This window comes from Rutidosis leptorrhynchoides, chromosome 3 (genome assembly GCF_046630445.1).
Source record: "Rutidosis leptorrhynchoides isolate AG116_Rl617_1_P2 chromosome 3, CSIRO_AGI_Rlap_v1, whole genome shotgun sequence".
In the NCBI taxonomy this organism is placed as follows: Eukaryota; Viridiplantae; Streptophyta; class Magnoliopsida; order Asterales; family Asteraceae; genus Rutidosis; species Rutidosis leptorrhynchoides.
In genome coordinates, this window is record NC_092335.1 from 116,859,126 (window position 1) to 116,876,079 (window position 16,954).

The 16,954-nt window shown below is 32.8% G+C and overlaps 1 protein-coding gene across 1 annotated transcript; it reads right to left on the reverse strand.

Moving 5' to 3' along the window:
* Positions 1-2,508: 2,508 nt before the first annotated feature.
* On the reverse strand, positions 2,509-7,067 carry LOC139900321 (developmentally-regulated G-protein 3). Its single transcript, XM_071883105.1, has 10 exons — positions 6,969-7,067; positions 6,132-6,185; positions 5,860-6,033; positions 5,409-5,480; positions 5,070-5,129; positions 4,274-4,383; positions 3,753-4,052; positions 3,407-3,598; positions 2,660-2,711; positions 2,509-2,559 (listed from the first exon to the last, which is right to left on the reverse strand). Exons 1-10 carry the CDS (start codon positions 7,008-7,010, stop codon positions 2,509-2,511), a joined length of 1,107 nt encoding a protein of 368 aa, XP_071739206.1. The 5' UTR covers positions 7,011-7,067.
* Positions 7,068-16,954: the final 9,887 nt, after the last annotated feature.

Genomic DNA, 16,954 nt, shown 5'->3' on the forward strand with positions numbered 1-16,954 from the left:
GGTGATGGTTATTATAACCACGACCTTGCCCGCGTCCTTGTCCCTGTTTATAATTATTTGCAGTATTTGCTTCAGGGATTGCAAGTGTACCAGTAGGACGGGATTGCTGATTTTTCATTAATAGCTCATCATTTTGCTCTGCAACTAAGAGATATGAATTAAGTTCAGGATATGTTTTGAACTTTAGCATTCTCAAATTTCTTTGCACTGTGATGTTTGCAGCATTCATTGTGGAGAAAGTTTTCTCCATCATGTCCGCATCACTTATTTCATGTCCACAGAATTTAAGTTGTGAACATGTATTATACAGAGCTGAGCTATATTCATTTACTTTCTTAAAGTCTTGGAACCTTAATGTTCTCCATTGTTCCATAGCAGCTGGAAGTAAAATTTCTCTTTGATTATTGAATCTGCTTTTGAGACCTTCCCATAAAACATGGGGATCTTCTACAGTCACATAATTATTTTGTAAGCATTCATCAATATGTTGATGAATAAAGCAACATGCCGTTGCTTGTTCTTTTTCAGAACAATTGTTGTTTTCATTTATGGTTTCAAGAATGCCCATTGATTTAAGATGCATTTTTACTTTTATAACCCATGGCATGTAGTTGTTTCCAGTTGATTCTAAAGGAGTAAATTTAAGCTTTTCCAGATTCGACATTTTCTATTAAAACAAACAACATGATAAATTATAGTCACTTTATATTCATAAGTATATAAACATTAAACATAAATTTAATATAACATAAATGATAAGTAGGTGACAGTGTCGACCATATGTAAGTAATCATTAATAAATGTTATATAACATAAATATAAATATTAGTAAACATAAATGATAATTAGGCGACAGTGTCGGCCATATAAATGTTAGATAATAGAAATATAAATGTTAGTAACATAAATGATAATTAGGCGACAGTGTCGGCCATATAAATGTTAGATAATTGAAATATAAATGTTAGTAACATAAATGATAATTAGACGACAGTGTCGATCATATATTATTCAGGTGGTATAACCGACCATATATCATTTAGGTGGCAGAGCCAACCATAATTAGTATTAAGATTATCGTGCTGATAACGTGTTATAATTCAGTAGGCTTATAACTACCTTTAGTGGTTTGATTCTTGATGTTATAATTCAGTAGGCTTATAACTACCTTTAGTGATTTGATTCTTGATTAAGAATACTAATAATGAAGTGTAAGAATAAAGATGATAATGGAGAGAAAGAAAGAAACACTTTGTAAGTGTGAGAAAATGGTGCAAGTTTAATGCTTGCATTCATGGCTATTTATAGCAAAAATATCACAAGTTTAGGTAATACAATAATATTACTTTTGTGTATCAATAATTGACTATCCATTTATATATATATATTTATATATTATAACACTATACACAACACATAAAAGTATTCCAAAATATTGATTTTAACATAAGCCACAAAGCAGCACTACGAGCTTAGAGAACAATGAATTTTTGACCAAACCCTAGGGGTTAGGTAAAAAGTTAGCTAAGTAAGACTATCACAATCAAATAATGAACAAACTATATACTTTTATGACTTACGAAATGACATAATTTATTTATATATCCGGTAAATAACCAACTTTGAGATGACACGGACCAAAATATTCCCACATACATTTACAGTTACTGTCAATGTCACTAGTGGGAAAAGGTCACATTAGCAAGCAAATACTGCAAGCACATTAACCGGCCAAATCATAAAAAAATGGAACCAAAACCAACTGATGTGGCATGAAGTTATTAATGGTCTGGACCCAAACCAGAGTCCAAACCCTATACACGTTTCAATGTTTTCTGATTTGAAGTTTTCAGTTTTAAGATACGAACCAGTTCATTTCAGTTCCGTTAGCCCGAGAGACTATTTTTTACAAGCTTAAAGCTTCATGATAAAAAAGTAAATAACAAGAGACGGTCGCACAAAGTATAGGCATGTAGCCAGGTCCCAATTGATCAGCTTTGATCGCCCAGACGATCAAACTTTACACTGGGAGACCAAGTTGGTTATCGTACCAGTCCTGACTAGACCCGTTTTGAGCAGGCGGATACAAGGCAACTGTTCCATTTATTGCAGCAGATGTTTAAGTTCCAAAAATGAACCAAAATATACAGGAGATGTCATCTCAACACATCTCAAAACAGGCAATTCACAAAAAACAGCATCACATAACCAAGTTCAAGTTGTATATTCGTAACGACACCCCAAATATTACTTGAGAAAACAGGTTCACATAGTATAAAGAAGGAAAATAGAAGAGCCATAAACTGAAATATAAGAATGACCCCAAACATTATGTTTTGCTTAATTTGTCCTAATATTTTAAAAACACATCAGCATCCGTTACCACAACTAAGCTAAGGACACCACCCGAGGCATTGCACAAAGCCTAACATTCTACTTGCCCAACTCAAAGGGCGGTTTGATAGTACACTCACAAAAATGAAGCATGAGATTAGGCACTTTTAAGATTCATATCTTCTTAATAATCTGCACAACATCTTCATCTTCAAGTTCATGTTCCTGCCATTTGGAATAATTTTATAATATAAGAATTTGTAAATCATTACAAACATGTAAAATGACACATTCTTCAAAAAATTTACACACAAGCACGACTTACTTTGCCAACCCTTTGTGGCTTGTGTTTTGCACTTGAACCCCAGACCAGTGCACTGCATGAAAAATAAAATCAATGATATAACCTAAAGAAACGGATTAAATAGCAGAAGATAGCACCTATTGGGGTACTACTCCACCTGTCCCAATTAATATATAAAGAATTTGACATGACATATAATCAATGATATATAAAGAATTTGATCCTACCATTTTCATGGCGTCTCTTTTTATTTACTTAATTATTTATTTATTTTATTTTATTTTATTTTTTTGGCCGGAGGTCCTTTTGGAAGCAATCTCTCCATCCGTGGAATATAGAGAGGGATATAGAGAGGGAGGACTTTCTCTACTCTTGGAGTGTTTCACTCGGGGTCAGAAATGACCTCTTTAATCTAGGGTAGAGGAAGGATTGTCTACGTCTCACCTCCCCCATACCCCACACATGAGGGATTGGGCTCTGTTGGTGGTGGTGGTGTTGTTTTGCAATTTTTCTTGGGACAGTTTCAACTATTAACAAAACATGCAAACCAGAATTCAATCAATCGACATACGATCATTAATTTAGAATACACATTAATTTTACCTCAAATAAATATTGAATAAGATAGGGAAAAATTCTGAGCATTCTGAAAGTAAATGTATAACTAAGACTTCGTACTACTAACATGCATTAATATCTTGGATTATGAAAATTATTTCAAAATTTAAAAGCTTAAATCTCAGGACAAGTTAAGAAGAGGTCACTTACTACTTAAATTGCTTTAGCATGTCCTTGTGGATACGGAAGCAGAAATCCTCAACAGTTTTTCTTTTGGACGAAAGAATTACAGGGTCTTCATAGTCGGGATTCATCCCTTTGGGTTTTGTGTAAATGCGGGTCAAATTGAGATACTCCCATATCATCTCCAGCAGACCATCAAGGTTCCATTCCAAGTGAGCACTGTAACGATATATAGATATAGATATATTATGTAATAAAAATATCTACATATATCTACCATTAAGTAAAAACAACTACTTTTAATTTGTGTTTTGATGTGATTCACATATCATGAAATTCACAGTGTGATAACATGTATTATATATTTAAATACCTAACAGGACAGTAGTGAGGAAGCTTATCCAATATCTCCAATTCTTCGAGTGTAATCTGATCTATTTTGTTGACAACATAGATACAAGGTGTATATATCCTACTCCCTTCAATGACATCTATGAGATCATCAGCTGTCGCATCAAACCTAAGAGTGACATCAGCATTATGTATTTTATATTCGCTGCATATTGCCTTCACCGTATCAAGGTCAAGATGCGTATTAGCAACTGTTGACGTAAAATTAATCCCACCCTTCTCTTTTTTTCTGAATGTCAGATTTGGAGGCTCCTTATTTAACCTGTAATCATATGATAATCATATAAAAATGTATAACAAGCTTGATAGAGAATATGGTTATAGATGTATAATCATGTTAATATAGCACATACGTGATTTCTTAAATATTGAAGCAAGATAAATGCCAAAACATTTGTCACAAGTAGACTTTTTATCGATCTTATGAAGACATTAGGGGAGATATAATTATCCGAAGAAGACATTAGTACATTATAAACTTACCTAATGCCAAACCCTTCGAGCTCTTTTTCAATCAGACGTTTGTGGGTTATAGGCTTTATTGCATCCAACACAATCAAGATACAGTTGCATGTCCTAGCAGTACTGATAACCTAGATAGCAAGAACAATCCTTCTTAAATGAATAGACTGATAATAATGATTACAAATAGAAAATATCCGAACCCACCCTTGTGGTCCAGTGGTTCACTCCTTTGCACTTGTGCATTGAGATGAGGGTGGGGAGTTCTCAAGTTCGAGTCCCTCCCCTTAAAAATATTCGTAGGATTTATTTCCTGAAAGCCGAATTGCCCCGGGGAAGGTTTTACCGACCCGTATTCAGGACCCGCCTGCCCCTCGGGATGGTATAAGGTTCGGATCCCTGTAATGCGGTCAGGTTTCCTGCCCGAAAGCGCGTGCGTGCGTGGCAAATGAGAGTATTCGATGCCAACAACTTGCCTTTCAAAAAAAAAATATCTTAAAGATTACGGATTACCAACACTGTATGATGATAGTCCAAAACATGCAGAAAAAATATATAATCGTTCTAGCACGGCCACCAGGGTTCAAGGTTTATCATATAACAAAAATTAAAATAAAATATGTGTACAAGTGGCAAGAATTGATCATAAAGCACCATTCAAGAAAACAGATATGAGACACAATTCCACTTTAGTTAATAGATATGAGCTAGTTATGTAAAGCAATTTCATCACTAATTTCCCAAAAAGGGTGAAAGAATCTAAACATAAATTCAGCAAAAAAAATGCAATAGTGAAGAACACATATGTAAAGCTTACCTGTCTTCCTCTACCCTTTCCATCCTTAGCACCCTCAATAATACCAGGAAGATCCAACAGCTGCCAACAAAAGAGAGAAAAAAAATAAATACCTAAAACTATATAAGCCAAATGCACACCATATATATACCGGATTTAAAGATGATATGTCAATTAGGACAGTATTAGACAATGTATACTTTACAAAATCCCATTAACAAGAGCTTTCAGTATAAGACAAAGGCTAGTATAAAATACTTTATAAATACCCAAGGTCATCTAAGGTTAATGTTAGAACACATCATACCACCTTTTTGAAACAAACCAAAAATAAAGAAAAGTAAAGTAAAGGAGTAGTACCTGAATCTTAGCTCCTCGATATGTAATAACACCTGGAATGCATGTGAGAGTGGTAAACTCATATGACGCAACCTGGAAACAACATAAATTAAAAGGTCGTACGTTAAAAAATAACTAAGTTGCAAAAAATTGTTTGGGATAGCAACTTCCATTTTACTCTCAATGTAAAAGAATTTCCCTGTTCTAAGTGAAAGGCAATCATTTTACTACTATCATTGTGTCCCTGTTCAAGATTTTTGACCGTATATCCAGTTTTTAAAATTTAGCGTATACAACACACAACAATAAAGATATACTCCGTATAATAAATACAATTTACTTTGCTTTCACATAGGTGAGAAGTCAGCCAACAATAGATAAGATTATCTCGGATATTGAAGAATATTATAAAATATAAAATGGCTATAACGACACACCACACTAAACGAGATTATAGAAAAATAATATGTACCTCCGAAAAAGTGCCGGTTAACTTATTTAAAAGTGTCGATTTCCCAACAGATGGGAAACCAACAAGACCAACCCTTGCATCTCCACTTTTTGTAACATCAAAACCTTCTCCAGCACCACCACCTCCCTTTGTTGTAGGTGTGAGAAGTTCCCTTCGCAATTTCGCAAGCTTAGCCTGATTTTACAAAAAAATTTATAACTATTTTAGTTTTACTAAATTAAAACCAAATATTGTCCCAAAGCAGCCTACTTAACACAATGAACTTATATTACCTTCAGCAATCCCAAGTGATGCGCAGTTGCTTTATTCTTTTGGGTCTTTGCCATCTAAAAGGACAAAAGATAGAGAACAAATTCACATTAACAGTTTGAATATAACAAAAAACTTGCTTGAATTCATAATTGTACCATATAAATTCTAAAAAAAGCATATATAGACATTCTGCTTGCAGCCAACAGTTACATATCCGTAGCAGTTCTTTTTACATCTATAATAACTCTATAACAAGAGAACACATTCATGCTCATGAGGCATGAGAGCCTCATTTTTCACCAGTAATTATCCTTAACACCAACAGATGAATCAAATTATACCTGTTTGGTAAAGGAGCTTCATTTTCTACTAACCAATATGAATGATTACTCCAATAATCCATCAAATGTTTATTTAAATATAAACTCTTAAAAATGATCAAATTCATTTCAAGTTACAGCTGAATTCAGCTCAGGACACTGTAAAAATATACTCCATAACACTTTCTCAAATTTATAGAGATTAAGCCTTTTAGTACTTAATTACAAATTTGCGTACGTATTTTATATAATAATAAGTAACACAAAACCATCACCACAGAGAATTAATTATTTCAATTGAGCTTGCACTAGGGCAGATAACAAATTTGTGCTTAACAGCCAATTAGATCACACCGATTGACAGTTATAGAATCGATGAAACAAAAACTCGATTAGTAGAATTAGTTTTGAATTTTTCGAGGTGTAGTCATGATTCTAGGGTTCGAAAACTACTGCATATGTGGCCCATGAGGGTTACGCTTCTACGTATGTTAATAGATACAAAAAATATATATATAAGATAGATGATGATGGTACCTCATCTTCGATATCTTTGATTTTCTGCATAACGGTCGCCATGGTTAGAGCAAACAAAGTGCAGAGTAGCTGTTTTGCTTTGAAGTTGTTCTGTAATCGTACAGCTGAGCGTATATCAAAGAAGAGGGTTCTAGAGAAAAATTAGAGTCCAGGTCAGGTACCCTTAAAAACCCTATTTCTTACTCCGTAAAATTTATGTGATTAACATATGATAATACGAAATAATAACTTTGAACTATTAAATAAGTACTGTATTAACTTTAACTATTATTAACTATTAACTATTAACTATTAACTTTAACTATAGTTATAAAAATATATATACTAGTTGCAATGCCCGTGTGTTACATGAATATGTTTACGGTTTGTGTATGACACTTGAAAGTGAGATAGGTTGCTGCATGTTTTTTTAACTGATGTGATAGGGAAGGCTTTGACTGAAGTCAGTAAATTTCTTGTATGCAATTGCAACAAAAACTGTGTATTATGCATATAAAATACAAAATAAGAAATATATGAAACAAATATTTCTTTACATTAGGTGGATATAGTAATACTTGTTACACATGATTGTTGATGCAGTTTCATAGATCCATACAAAAATCATAAGAGATAAGTAACAACTTTCAGATACGCAAAAAGAACTCACTAAACTCCAACTTCGACCTATAAGGTTTTACCGGATTCGTTCACGGACCTCTACCCGGACCACTGCCCGAATGGATGTGTTCCCCGGGTACCGTCGATCGGGTTCGGGTTTTCCGCCCGAACGTTTGTGTTACGTGCAAATGATGAGGGTCGTTGAAATAAATGATCTACTGATGCCAAAAAATCGCCGTTAAAAAAAAACTCCAACTTCGACAAAAGGAGTCTTCTTTTTCTCGTCATGACTCTCACAAAAGTGAAGAAACATCGACTTCTCCTTCTGAAACTAAACAGAATGAGAATGTTGAGTGCATGAGGGAGTGTTTAAGAACGTTTATAGCTTTGATCTCCGGTCCGTTTTACCGTGAATAACCCTTATTGAGGTGATGATCTACGAAAGGGTGATCAAAGCTACGTCCACCATTGATGGCAGTTGCCGCAACAATGGCCACTAAAGGTGGTTACATAGGGTTTATGTTCATAGAACATACCTGTTACCGTAAGAATGTTTTCTGGATGCAATCGCAAGTTCCAGTAGTACAGAAAACGTTATATGTTTAATGAAGGAGGTTAGGGTCATATTTATAATAAAACCCTAACCCTAGATTGTTTCATAATTAGGTTCTAGATCCTTCCGAATAACTATAAATAACGGGTTTATAGTTGGAAAAGGATCATATTTGTGATGACCCAGAAAATTCTGGCCAAATTTAAACTGAATTTTGTATAATTAACGTTTCCAACACGATAAACAAAGTCTATGAAGTTAAATCTCAAAATTTTGAACTGTTCAATTAACCTTCGATTGTTCTCAACGAAACGCGAACAATTATATATAGATACATATACTATAACTTGAAAATATAACAAAGTGTTGAGGATATGATACTGTGCATTAAACTTATTGGTTTGATTATCTGATTGATATATTTAACTACAGAGTTAAAAGATTATGCCAAATGATTCTAGTAAAAGATATTTACTGAGTCTCTTAAGAATTATGATATTATTACGTGTCTCAGTTGAGAGGTCCACGTTGATTTGAGAAATCATTCATTTTTAACGGTATTCGGAATAAATGGTGAATTATTTGTTTAAATAACGTAATTTGGACACATACAATAATAAGGAATATTAACTGATAAGAATTAATTATATGAATAACTTGCGATACGTATTTTAAAACGTGTTTATAAATATTGAGAATAGATATTAACTTGGTTATGAAACTTTTGATAAATACTATTATATTAATAAATAACGAGACAATGATTTATAGAAGTAAATGACCAAAATACTCGAAAGTTTAAGATATACTTTGGGTGGTATAATTTAGGGATAATTTAAGGCTATATTTTGACAAAGGTACGTGTCCCAGAATGTAAATTACAAGTTTTCTCAGCGTACGAAGGGACACTCGAAAAACCGGAACCGGGACATAAGTCGCGTAACAACGTACGACTTATCGGAACAAAAATTACAAGTTAACTATGCATGTGAATTTAATATAATATATAATTAATTATATAAATTAAATATATTATATATATTATTAATAATTATGTCGACAAACAAAAATACAAAAAAATGTGAGCTGGATTTTGAGGCCATGCGATCGCATGGAAAATAGGCATAAAACCCATGCGATCGCATGGGGTCAGATTTCAGGAAAAGTTTATAAATTGAATTCGTTTTGCTTCGAGACACACACACACCAATCCATCTATCTCCCTCTGCAATATATATTTATATATTATTATTATTATTATTATTATTATTATTATTATTATTATTAATTAATTAATATTATAATTAATTTTAATACTATTAGTAGTATTATTATTAATTAATATTATACATAAAATACTACGACGAGGTCATGAGCGTGTCACTTCAAAACAAGTTTTTCGAGCGGGATAAAGCTAAGGAAACTATGGGTTATAGCTATGGAGGTTAGGGGTAATATTCGTGGGTAATATTCACAAGTCAAACCTAATGTTTATCATCTCCGTTACGTCTACGTACTTTTCTGAAATATTGAATCACAATAATAATACGTAAGCATTTATATTTTATATTTTATAAATTAATTGTGTATCCATGTCTAGTGCTCGAGTATATATATTTATACAGGCTTGTATGCTAAATTTCATCGTTAAACAGTTTATAATGAATCACGAATTAAATACATATATTATTGGTAAAAGGGTATATGATATACATGTTTTTGGAAAGCTGGCGAAAAATCAATAACTTTTCATTTAGAAATCGCGTAATTTCGATGAACGAAACAAAAGATATGGTCAACTGAATTATAATTGACGTTAATTAGAATTGCTTTTGAATCTGCAATTAATATTTAAACAACTTGTTGGTAAGATTGATAAATTGAATTTTTGAATATTACCAACCGAGTAAATAAATCCTTATATAAGGTACGTCTCGTTTTGTTGAACTATTGTCAAAATTGACCTTTCGAAACGACTTTGGATAACTTTTGTATGTCGATCTCGAGCATTAGGATTGTGATACACTATGACCATACCTAGCTTGTTAAACATTTATTGACCAACATATGTTCTCTAGGTTGAGATCTACGGTTATTTGGGTATTCCGAGTTTCGATCACATTTTGGTGAACAACTTTATGTGCTGCTAAGGTGAGTTTCATATGCTCTCTTTTTAATTGCTTTTGCAATCTATATTTTTGGGCTGAGAATACATGCACTTTATTTTAAATGCAATGGATACAAGTACATACTTAATTCTACACTGAGTTTGAACCGAAAATCCCTTAGCTTTGGTAACTAGTAACTGCCAGTTATAAGAACTGGTGGGCGCGAGTAGTTGTATATGGATCCATAGGGCTTGACATCCCCGTCTGTTCCAGGTATAGAAACCCTAGCCTGAACTATAAAACAGACGTATGCTATTTGAGTTTAGTACACGTTGGTTTGCGTGTATTGTACATGTTGGTTGCATGTATGTTAAAACATGGGTACTTATTATAGACGTTAAAGCTTAGTTTCCAGTGTGCTCAATCTTGTAGAATCTTTTGATAAACGTTTCAGGTGAAACAACTGAAATCTTGTGATCCACCTTTATATACAGATTATACGAAACATTAAAACTATGAACTCACCAACCTTTGTGTTGACACTTGTTAGCATATTTATTCTCAGGTTCCCTAGAAGTCTTCCGCTGTTTGCTTATATGTTAGACAAGCTATGTGCATGGAGTCTTACATGGCATATTTTTCAAGGAAACGTTGCATTCACCAAATCATCACCATGTATCTTATTTTAACTGCATTGTCAACAGAAGTACTGTTGTAAACTATTATTTATGGTGATTGTCTATATGTAGAAATCATCAGATATCGAAAACCTTTGATTTAAATATTCATTTATGGTGTGCCTTTTCAAAAGAATGCAATGTTTACAAAACGTATCATATAGAGGTCAAATACCTCGCAATGAAATCGATGAATGACGTGTTCGTCCATATGGATTTGGAGCGATCGTCACAGTTGGTATCAGAGTGTTGGTCCTAGTGAACCAGGTCTTGCATGAGTGTGTCTAACTGATAATTGTTAGGATACATTAGTAAGTCTGGACTTCGACTGTGTCTGCATGTCAAAAGTTTTGCTTATCATTTCTTATCGGAAATTACCTGTCTATCATCTTAAGTCTAAACGCGTCTTATTGCATTGATTGCATAGATAGTGTATAGACCAAATTTCATATCTTAGCATATCTGTTACTGTCAACTTTACCTGACAGCTTTCGAAAATTTCTCCGTAATTTGCGGGATCCCTTGTACTATATATTGGTATTCTATGTAATTAGAATATCATTCGATACCCAAAAATCATTTCATACCAAAAATCCTTTATCTAATCGTGTAAGATGAATCCCGTATCTAGTTCAAATTCCTTAAACTCCGACAGTTATTCAGATATGGATATTCACCTTAATTCCGAAGACAGTGTAACCGGAATGGATCAACCAATTAGCCATCATCTATTCTGGATGAATTGGGGATGGGTTCGTAGTCTACTTAATTATTGGAGACAAGAAGAAGGTGATCCATTCCATCCACCACATTGCCCTCTTGGCGAAGAACCTGAAGCACTTACCGGCGAACCTGTTCGTAATACCATTTTCTCTCTCATCTCCAGAATATCTCGTCATGATCATATACTCTCTCAAATTCTGGATCTTATTCATCCGCTCGTCCGAACCGCCAATGATCCCGGTGTAGTAGAAGAAGTCAACGAGCTTCGCGCTCGGGTAGTGGCTTTGGAGAATATGGTGCAAAGGTTACAAGCACCAGCAGAATCACCAGCATCAACAGTACCACCGACAACAACACCAACAGTACCATTACCACCACCAACAACATCCGCACCACAAGCCTCAACATCACAATATGTACCTTGAACATCAACGTCATACGCATCGTAGTTACCAAGAAATACCAGCAATAATAACCGATGAAGTATTAACTCATTTTCCCTGAAGAAATTTTATGTATATTTAATATATATGAAATTTGAAATCAAAATAAATCTTTTCGTACTAAGCTATTACGCGTGAATCTTAACTGGTAGGTACTACTCGGTTAGTTCATATTACTAATATGCAATGATGTACATCCTTCCTTAACAACTTAATCATTGTTAACTACAATCTCTGTTTCAACTTAATGAATTCCATTTCATAATAAACCAAGTGTATTATTCAATTACATAGTTAATTTTACATTTTCATTTCTGATGTACTCAAAACATTCCAGAAAACATCATCCGTGCCTTGTAAGGTTAAAAAAAAAATAAAAAATTCCACGAGCATCAACATCCTTCACCGAGGAATAAGAATAAATAATGAAGTATTGATTACATTAGCGAAATACTCCCAAAGATGATGTAATCTTTAATGTTTTAGAGATTAATCATTTCTAAGTCAAGCCGAAAATTAAATGAGCTTAATATGATATTAACTCATTAAATCTGTGTTACATCTGAAGAAAATATACATACATATATTTTCATAAAGACGGTAATAAAAATTCTTTTGTACAAAGTATTAATTGTGAAATCTTTAACGGGTAGGTAATACCCGGAAAATATATAAGTTCGCAATTAATATGTTACACTGTACATTCTTCAACTTTGATTCAAAAATTATTAACAATGCTCACAACGATATACAATCATTTTCATACAAATTCAATTACATATTCTGATATTGACAGATCAGAATCCAAGTCATAACTCTGAACCGGTGTCATCATTCTTAGATCTCTACATCTTTCAAAGCTATACTTTAACTTTAAATCTGTGCAAGATCCATTAGCATTGTTTTTACCGAAAATAACCTTGCAATTCCTTTTCAAAAGTATCCAGTATTATCAACCGTTCAACCAGTCAACGACGACCTTTTAGACTTGTAACTTTGGCATATACGTTTTTGTTACTGGGGAACATTTCATGTTCCACCACATTAACAGTAAATGTACCAGCAAATTCATTAATCTGTGACTTAAAGTCTCTCCGAAAAACCATTATAATTGTTCATTGAAACCCTATCATGTACTCATCCACATCTTGTAACGGTAATTGCCATACCAACTACCGGGAATTAGCAATCAGTATTTCGAATTTCGCAGCAATTCTACGCCAACAGTTATATATATACATATAATGTCTATCTCCTAGACTTATTTACTTCGAAGGTGAAGTTTCTGAAAAACACCCAAACTGCAAAACTAGTTCTCTGACTTTTGGAAAAATGCTGATGAAGCAGCAAAAACTGTAAACGACCTTAACAGTCAAAAGTTTGATGATAAAGAATAGTATGGTGGTAAAGCTGAGAAAAAGAGAAGGTTTGAAACTGAAAAATGTATTGAGCAAACCATGAAGGAGGCTGTGGACAAATCACAAGGACGAAATCTACCTTCAAAGGATCCAAATGATTCAGTGTCTGCTAAAATCGTTAGCAAACACCTTACTCCTCATTCTAAACCTTCACAGACAGATTTCCCGCATCATCCTCTGATATTAGAAATTCTAAGATATCATCGTATCTTTCATTATAAATATCCTCGATATTTCTGGAGATATCTTCATAACTATTCTTATCTGAAATCATTCATATCTTCGCGCTATCTGTATTACATCATAAAAGAAATTATTTTAGTTTCTAAATTCTGAAACCTTCGAGTTTAAAATATGAATGTTTTGAAGTAGTGTTGGGAACTGAAGCATGAATTAGTATAATATAATGACACTTGATCAACGTGATTATATTACAGTAAGTCATGCTGAGTTTCTAATGGAACGTGATAAAGGTTCACATATCACACCCTCATCATGAACCATGTTACATAACTCTTTCATTCTATATAATCTCTAAATATATCAAGAAAATATACTTCTTGATGATTCGGTCTTTTCCAGATATTCTGGTAATTTGACAAATCAAGATCGTGCCATTACAATTTATTTCTTAGAACATTAATTATGTTCATCCGAAATTGATACCTACAAATTCTGGACCATTATCCGTTTGACATAAGGTCGGGAAGAGAAATCGAAAGCATGGAGCTCTGAAATAAAAAGGAGAATATAAGCCCGATAACAACTCCGAAATTTACAAACCGTGTATATCAATGCGTATAGCAATATAAAGACACGGGAGAATGAAAAACACTATAACCCCAAGGTAATGGCAAAAGAAAGTAACTTCCTCTGGTGGTAGATGAAAAAGAAGAATGACAGATATAACAGTTATGAGTATATCAAGAATCAGAACTGGATGAAGCATTTCACAATCTTTTGGAAGTATGAAATGAGGAAGAAGATGTAGGAGTGGTGAAAATAATGAAACAGAAGAGGTCAATTTATAACAAAATAACAGATAGAGCAATCAAGACAGATGACCGCATATAATTAAAGAAGATCTTAATCTCCTTAATTCCCGAAAAATCAAATCTTATTTAGATTATGAAGACTTTCTATTCCTTAAATTCCGAAAATCAATCGTTACTACGTCAAGAGATAAGACGCATCTCTATTCTCTATTTCACTTTATTACGATAACTTCCCTCATACGCTTCAAGTAATTGGATTGTTTTATCCATATTATTCAACGGTGATAAAACTCTATTTATCGACTCATATTCGTCATAAAAACATTTTTATTGTTAGCCATGACAACCTCACTCAAATTTCGGGACGAAATTTCTTTAACGGGTAGTTACTGTGATGACCCGGAAAATTCTGGCCAAATTTAAACTTAATCTTGTATGATTAACGTTTCCGACACGATAAACAAAGTCTATGAAGTTAAATCTCAAAATTTTGAACTGTTCAATTAACCTTCGATTGTTCTCAACGAAACGCGAACAACTATATATAGATACATATACTATAACTTGAAATGTAACAAAGTGTTGAAGATATGATACTGTGCATTAAACTTATTGGTTTGATTATCTGATTGATATTTTTAACTACAGAGTTAAAAGATTATGCCAAATGATTCTAGTAAAAGATATTTACTGAGTCTCTTAAGAATTATGATATTATTACGTGTCTCTGTTGAGAGGTCCACGTTGATTTGAGAAATCATTCATTTTTAACGGTATTCGGAATAAATGGTGAATTATTTGTTTAAATAACGTAATTTGGACACATACAATAATAAGGAATATTAACTGATAAGAATTAATTATATGAATAACTTGCGATACGTATTTTAAAATGTGTTTATAAATATTGAGAATAGATATTAACTTGGTTATGAAACGTTTGATAAATACTATTATATTAATAAATAACGAGACAATGATTTATAGAAGTAAATGACCAAAATACTCGAAAGTTTAAGATATACTTTGGGTGGTATAATTTAGGGATAATTTAAGGCTATATTTTGACAAAGGTACATGTCCCAGAATGTAAATTACAAGTTTTCTCAGCGTACGAAGGGACACTCTAAAAACTGGAACCGGGACATAAGTCGCGTAACAACGTACGACTTATCGGAACAAAAATTACAAGTTAACTATGCATGTGAATTTAATATAATATATAATTAATTATATAAATTAAATATATTATATTTATTATTAATAATTATGTCGACAAACAAAAATACAAAAAAATGTGAGCTGGATTTTGGGGCCATGCGATCGCATGAAAAATAGGCATAAAACCCATGCGATCGCATGGGGTCAGATTCAGGAAAAGTTTATAAATTGAATTCGTTTTGCTTCGAGACACACACACACCAATCCATCTATCTCCCTCTGTAATATATATTTATATATTATTATTATTATTATTATTATTATTATTATTATTATTATTAATTAATTAATATTATAATTAATTTTAATACTATTAGTAGTATTATTATTAATTAATATTATACATAAAATACTACGACGAGGTCATGAGCGTGTCACTTCAAAACAAGTTTTTCGAGCGGGATAAAGCTAAGGAAACTATGAGTTATAGCTATGGAGGTTAGGGGTAATATTCGTGGGTAATATTCACAAGTCAAACCTAGTGTTTATCATCTCCGTTACGTCTACGTACTTTTCTGAAATATTGAATCACAATAATAATACGTAAGCATTTATATTTTATATTTTATAAATTAATTGTGTATCCATGTCTAGTGCTCGAGTATATATATTTATACAGGCTTGTATGCTAAATTTCGTCGTTAAACAGTTTATAATGAATCACGAATTAAATACATATATTATTGGTAAAAGGGTATATGATATACATGTTTTTGAAAAGCTGGCGAAAAATCAATAACTTTTCATTTAGAAATCGTGTAATTTCGATGAACGAAACAAAAGATATGGTCAACTGAATTATAATTGACGTTAATTGGAATTGCTTTTGAATCTGCAATTAATATTTAAACAACTTGTTGTTAAGATTGATAAATTAAATTTTTGAATATTACCAACCGAGTAAATGAATCCTTATATAAGGTACGTCTCGTTTTGTTGAACTATTGTCAAAATTGACCTTTCGAAACGACTTTGGATAACTTTTGTATGTCGATCTCGAGCATTAGGATTGTGATACACTATGACCATACCTAGCTTGTTAAACATTTATTGACCAACATATGTTCTCTAGGTTGAGATCTACGGTTATTTGGGTATTCCGAGTTTCGATCACATTTTGGTGAACAACTTTATGTGCTGCTAAGGTGAGTTTCATATGCTCCCTTTTTAATTGCTTTTGCAATCTATATTTTTGGGCTGAGAATATATGCATTTTATTTTAAATGCAATGGATACAAGTACATACTT

Coding starts and splice junctions, on each gene's coding strand:
- LOC139900321 (XM_071883105.1), bottom strand. CDS start 7,010: ATGGCGACCGTTATGCAGAAAATCAAAGATATCGAAGATGAG. Junction 5,481..5,859: donor TAACCGGCACTTTTTCGGAG/GTACATATTATT, acceptor TGTTGTTTCCAG/GTTGCGTCATATGAGTTTAC. Junction 3,599..3,752: donor CCTCACTACTGTCCTGTTAG/GTATTTAAATAT, acceptor ATATCGTTACAG/TGCTCACTTGGAATGGAACC.